The following is a 6000-nucleotide window of genomic DNA, read 5'->3' on the forward strand; positions in this document are numbered from 1 at the left end:
AGGAATTTCATTTCCTGGCATGTAGGACACCTGAATGAGTCCTTTCTGAATACACTCTCTTGCACGATGTAGCTTAATCTGCAAGTACTTGGTTCTTTGCTTGCAACTCTCTGAGTTCAGCAAAGCCAAACAGGATCTATTGTCTTGATACACTTGTATAGGACATTTCACAGAAACTTTGATGTCCTTAAACAGTTGCATCAACCATTCACAATCCATGAGTGAAAATGACAGAGCATTGAGTTCTGCTTCACAGGAACTTAGGCTTACTGTCGTTTGCTTCTTGCACAGCCAGTCAAACAGACAGTGGTTGTACATGTAACATACTCCAGAAGTGCTTGTACCATCCGTGGTGTCGCTTCCAAAACTAGCATCTGCAAAGATTTCAAGACCTCCAGTCTTCTGACTGGTGAACTTCAGCCTGTAGTGCAAAGTCCCTTTCAAATAGCGGGCTATGTGCTTCAGAGCTTTCCAATCCTGAACAGTAGGATTGTTGGCATGTCTGCTAAGCAGGTTACAGCTTACAGCTATGTCAGGTCTTGAGCATCTAGCAATGAAATTCAACTTGCCTAGAATGCATCTGTACAGCGTTGTGTCAGAAAACGCTTCAGCAGTACTATCTACCTGGTAACCTGTCACCATCGGTGTGTCTGCTGGGTTTGCATCAACCAAATTCAACCTGGTTAATACATCAGCAATTTTCTGTGTTTGGTGTACCAGAAAATTACCTGCTTGGTCCCTCTCCACCTGCAGAGAAAGATAGTTGGATACCTCACCAAGATCCTTCATGTCAAAGTGCTCCTTCAGCTGAGCTAGGGTGCTTTGGTACAAAGCCTGATTCTTCCAAAACATCAGAAGATCATCAACAAAACATAAACAATACAGTTTGTTTTGCCCCTCCTCCTTGACAAACACACATGGATCAGCTTTGCCCTGGTGAAAACCTAGAGAAAGCAATGTCTCAGTGAGCTTTGTGTTCCAACACCTGGCACTCTGCTTGAGACCATATAAGGATTTCCGCAGTTTACAGACCATTCCCTTCTGTATCTGCATTCCATCAGGTGGAAGCATAAACAGCTCCTCCCCCAAAGTCCCGTACAAAAAAGCTGTATTAATGTAATGATGGGAAACATGCAGTTTCTCCTCTGCAGCTATCTTGAGCATCAGCCGAATGCTCTCATATTTGACGGTGGGTGAGTAGGTCTCGTGGTAATCCTGTCCTGGTACCTGTGAAAAACCTCTGGCAACCAATCTGGCTTTGTGTCTGACAACCTTGCCATTCTGGTCTGTCTTGGCCTTGAAGACCCATTTGCTGCCAACCAGTCTCATTCCTGGGACTACCGGTACCAGTTCCCAAGTTTGGTTCCTGTTCAAGGAATCAACTTCAGCCTTCATGGCATTAAGCCAAGGCTCAGCATCTTTAGAGGTTAACTCCTGAACCTCTTGTTGCTCTGTGGGGTGTGTACCCACATGTCAGAACCAAAGATTCTCATGTGCTTGACGCAAGGTTTCTTACCAAACATCTTCTCATAGGGGGTACAACCAATAGGTGATGACAGTCTGCGATTATAAGTGTAAACAAAATTCAACAGAGCCTCCCCCCAATACTTATCAGGGAGATTGGCATCATGCAACAAGGTTTTTAGGCCTTGAAGCAACGTTTGATTTGCTCGCTCCGCAAGTCCATTCATCCATGGCGATCTAGGCGTTGACAAGTCATGCTGGATTTCCTTCTCAGTCAGGAAAGCTTCAAACTGCTGAGAAGTGAACTCCCCGCCCCGATCAGTAAAGAGACAGCCGATACGTTTACTGTGAACATTCTCCAACCAAGCACAGAATGCCTTGAACTTCGGAAACGCTTGTGATTTCTGCTCTAGCATAAACACATGAATGTACCTGGAAAAAGAATCAATCAGAACCATGAAGTACCTTGCTCCACCCAAAGAGGGCGCAAGTGGACCAACCAGGTCTGCGTGGACTAGCTGGTAGGGTTTGGAAGCCTGCCTGCTAGACTCCTTGCCTTTTGGAGCAACCTTCACCTTGTTCTCTGCACAAGATACACATTTCATGTGAAACTTACAGGGTTTGATGTTCAAACCCTGAACCAATCCTGGCATCTTGGCCAGCGCCTGCCAAGACATGTGACAAAATCTTCTGTGTGCTTCATGAATGCATCCTGCATGAAGAATTTTGTTAGTTTGTGCAACACAACAAGAATCAACATTAGACACAACAGCACCATTGTCATCATAAGTTATACAGAACAATCCATCTATAAACTTTGCATGCAAAATGTCCTCTTTGCCTTTCCTGATGACACAGACGCTCCTCTTGAAGGAAATCTCAAAGCCACGCCCAGTCAGCTGTGGGACACTGAGCAAATTGTCTGCAGCACCTGGAACATAAAGTACACCTTTGATGGTTGTGTGCAGACATGCCAGTCTCACAGTCCCTTCTCCTGCGATTCGCAGCGTCTTTCCGTCAGCCAGGTGGATCTCACCATCTTGAGGTTTGAAGGAGATAAAGAGATGCCGGTCTTTTGCCAAATGGCGGGTGCATCCAGAATCTACAATAAATCTGGCCTTGGCCTTTGGAGCAGCTTTTGCAGCAAGCGAAACCTTGTTTTCCACCAGCGTGGGCTTTTGCTGCTTGCCCCCCTGCTCCTGGCCATCAAACATGCCTTTAGCCTTTGGTGAAGCTGTGCCAGCAAACAAAGCCTTGTTTTCCACTGGCGTGGGCTCTTCACCCCCCTTCTGCTTCGGGCCATCTGCAGGCATCGGTCTCTGTTTACCTCTGGCCTTCCGGCCTCTGCAAAGGCGATGACCTTGGTTCTCACGAGAAACAGAGCTCTCAGCTGCCGACTCGTTGGCTCCCCCTTGGGGCTGGAATGCTGCCTGGGATGACGTGACAGTCAGCTCCCCCTGCAGCTTGCAACCGGTGCCCTCGGCATCCCTGCATTCACTTGCATTCTGGGAAACAGCCAGGACCTCCGATGCAGTCAAACTCTGGGCTGGGATGACTGGCAGATGGCTATCTTCAAAGCATTCCACATCTTACGTGCAGTCGTCTTGCCAGCTAACGTGGCAATTTCCTCCAGAGAGACGGACAAGACTATTACGTCTATGGCCTTTGAATCTTGGGCCCTCCATCTATCTGTCAGAGGAACTGGAGGGGCTTCACACACAGTATGCCACACTCCAAACTGTCGTAGTAGGCTTTCACACCATTTTGCCCAGGTCTGATAATTGTGCCGATTTAACTTTGGGCACTCAGCAGCTTCAGAAGCTTGGGAAAACTCCATTCCAGCTCTTTACTTGAGCCGTGAGTCTTTTTCACTTCAGAGACTTCTTATCTCGGCAGCTCATAAATCTTGAGGCCTGCTTAGCTCAACTTCCAGACCAATTAGTCTGCCGGAGTTCAAAGAGACTTTGCCGCGGCAACGAAAAGCCTTGACTTTTCCACACATACCTCAGCAATCTGTCGCAGTCTTACTCTCCTGTAAGTGCCATGAATCTGGGCCCGAAACCTGTTGTTGGGATACTGCCGGGGAGACAAAATCCATCATGGCCCCCAAGCCACCTCCGGATGTCTGTCGATCTCCCGTAGACACGCAGTATCAGCAATTAGCGACACGAGCTCCAGAAATAGCCTGCCACATTCCAGAGCCGATGCACGCTCTATCAGCAGATAATGCACAGCGAAAGATGCACGCAGGAGAGCATTATTTACAAGTTTATTCAGCGTTGATCAGAACAAAGAAAACATGACTGCCTGCTTCAGTGTCTCTGGCACAGAGACAGAGACAAAAGCAAAGACACAACATAAACTTCCTGTGAACAGGAAATACGCAGACTCTGTGACTCACAAAGCCTGCTCCCTTTTAAGGTGGAACGGAAATATCCTAACACCAACCCCATAACAACAATGTTTTAAGATTGAAACTGAATCGTGCTCCAAAGTTATATGCTTAGAAGAAGTAGCCAAGTGAAGGTGGTAAATGTCCTGTGTAAGTGTCAGGAGGTGGTTGGCGAATGGATGGTGGTCAATGAATTGAGGCTGAATCCTGATAAGACAGAAGGAATGTTTCTGGGGCACGGGGCAGGTAGGTGTGGGGGACTCCTTGGTCCTGAATGGGGTAAATGTGCCCCTAAAGGACCAGGTGCACAGCCTGCGAGTCATTTTGAACTCTCAGCAGTCCATGGAGGCACAAGTCAATTCTGTGTCCAGGGCAGCTATCTACCAGCTCCATCTGGTACACTGGCTGAGACCCTACTTGCCTGTGCACTGTCTTGCCAGAGTGGTACATGCTGTAGTTATCTCCTGCTTGGACTACTGCAGTGCACTGTATGTGGGGCTTTTTTTGAAGATGACTCAGAAACTACAACTAATCCAGAATGCGGCAGCTAGAATGGTGACTGGGAGCGGCCGCCGAGACCACATAACACTGGTCCTGAAAGACCTACATTGGCTCCCAGTACGTTTCCGAGCACAATTCAAAGTGTTGGTGCTGACCTTTAAAGCCCTAAATAATAATCATCCCATCCATTCTATTTTTCCCTCTTTTTCTGTCCCACGGTGCCTTGCACAGATCAACAAAGCCAGCAACAGAACAACCAACCAGACTACAGCAAGGCATGGGAGGATTATTACAAGAAACAGAGTGAGTAAAAGTCTGTATGTGTGCATGTGCGTGTTGCATCAGTTAAATGTGTTGGGCTAGGATCTAGGAGAGGCCAGGGTTCAAATCTCCTCTCAGCCATAAAGCTCACTGGGTGACCTTTTAATTTTTATATATATAACAATTATTCAATATCATCATTTAACATCCATTTTCTAGTTTTCCCCCTCCCTGTTGACTTCCCCCAACTTCCATTTCTGGTTTGTTACACCAAATGTTACATTCTGCTGTTTATACATAATGTTCTGTTATTACTGATTATATTTCTTGTTCTCTGTAAATAAAGTTGTAAATGTTTATTTAAATCCTGACAATGATTGACAAATAGTAAATTTTGAAGTAGAAAACAATATACGGTGGATGAAACAAAGATCATTCGAGTTTGCAGATAAACCTGGAAACATGTTGGCATGGCAACTGAAGAAAAAACAGAAAGAGATGATAATCAACAGAATAATGGATGAAGGGAAACTCCTAGACAACCCTAAAGAGTTAAACAACAGTTTTGTGAGATACTTTAAAAAACTATACAAGAGGGAGACCGAGACTGAAGATGAGATAAAAGAATATCCGAAAGGGAAACAACTACCAGTGATACCAAAAGGAAGAACTGAATCTTTAAATGCCCCAGTGTCTATGATGGAAATACATGAAGCCATAAGAAAAACAAAGAAAGGAAAATCCCCTGGTCCGGACAGAATTACGGCCCTTCACTATAAAAAATTAGAATAATAATAATAATAATTTTTTTAAAAAAAATATATCCCGCCCTCCCCAGCCGAAGCCGGGCTCGGAGCAGCTAACAACAGTAAAATAATATAGCATTCTAAAATCAATTCATTATAAAATCAGTTCAAATAAAATTATTTATTTTATTTTTTTAAAACAATTTATTGGGTTTTACAATAGAAATAAACATAATAAACAATATAACATTTGTCTTAACATAGTTTCACATTTTCTTTGGACTTCCTCACATCTCCCGCTCCCACTTTCATCGTTATAACATTTTGTCAGCAATTTATCATCTTATTTAGATTCTTATATCCCTTCTATGTTTCATAATCTTATAGTTCTCGAAGGGGGTTAAATTTTCACAATCTTACTTATTTTCTTAAAAACTTCTAAATTTAGTGGTGCTCAGTTATTTTGGTCTAGCATCTTATTTAGCATTCGCTCAAATTACAATGTTTTTGTAAATAATTCTTAAATTTCTTCCAATCCTCCTCAATCCTCTCTTCTCCCAGGTCACGAATTCTGCCGGTCATTTCAGCCAGTTCCATGTAGTCTATCAGTTGCATCTGCCATTCTTCCAGTGTGGG

General features: G+C 44.4%; 1 protein-coding gene across 1 annotated transcript in view; it reads left to right on the top strand.

Annotated features, from left to right (window-relative positions):
• The window catches only part of LOC308467640 (far upstream element-binding protein 3-like), a gene marked incomplete at both ends in the record, with an annotated part of 97571 nt that extends 92903 nt beyond the window's left edge, over positions 1-4668 (top strand). Inside the window, one exon of the mRNA XM_080989371.1 lies at positions 4589-4668. Coding sequence (XP_080845497.1) covers positions 4589-4668 — 80 coding nt within the window. The remainder of the gene's footprint in view (positions 1-4588) is intronic.
• Between the last annotated feature and the right edge of the window lie 1332 nt (positions 4669-6000).

Source organism: Podarcis pityusensis, assembly GCF_964106645.2.
Source record: "Podarcis pityusensis genome assembly, chromosome: W".
Lineage (NCBI taxonomy): Eukaryota > Metazoa > Chordata > Lepidosauria > Squamata > Lacertidae > Podarcis > Podarcis pityusensis.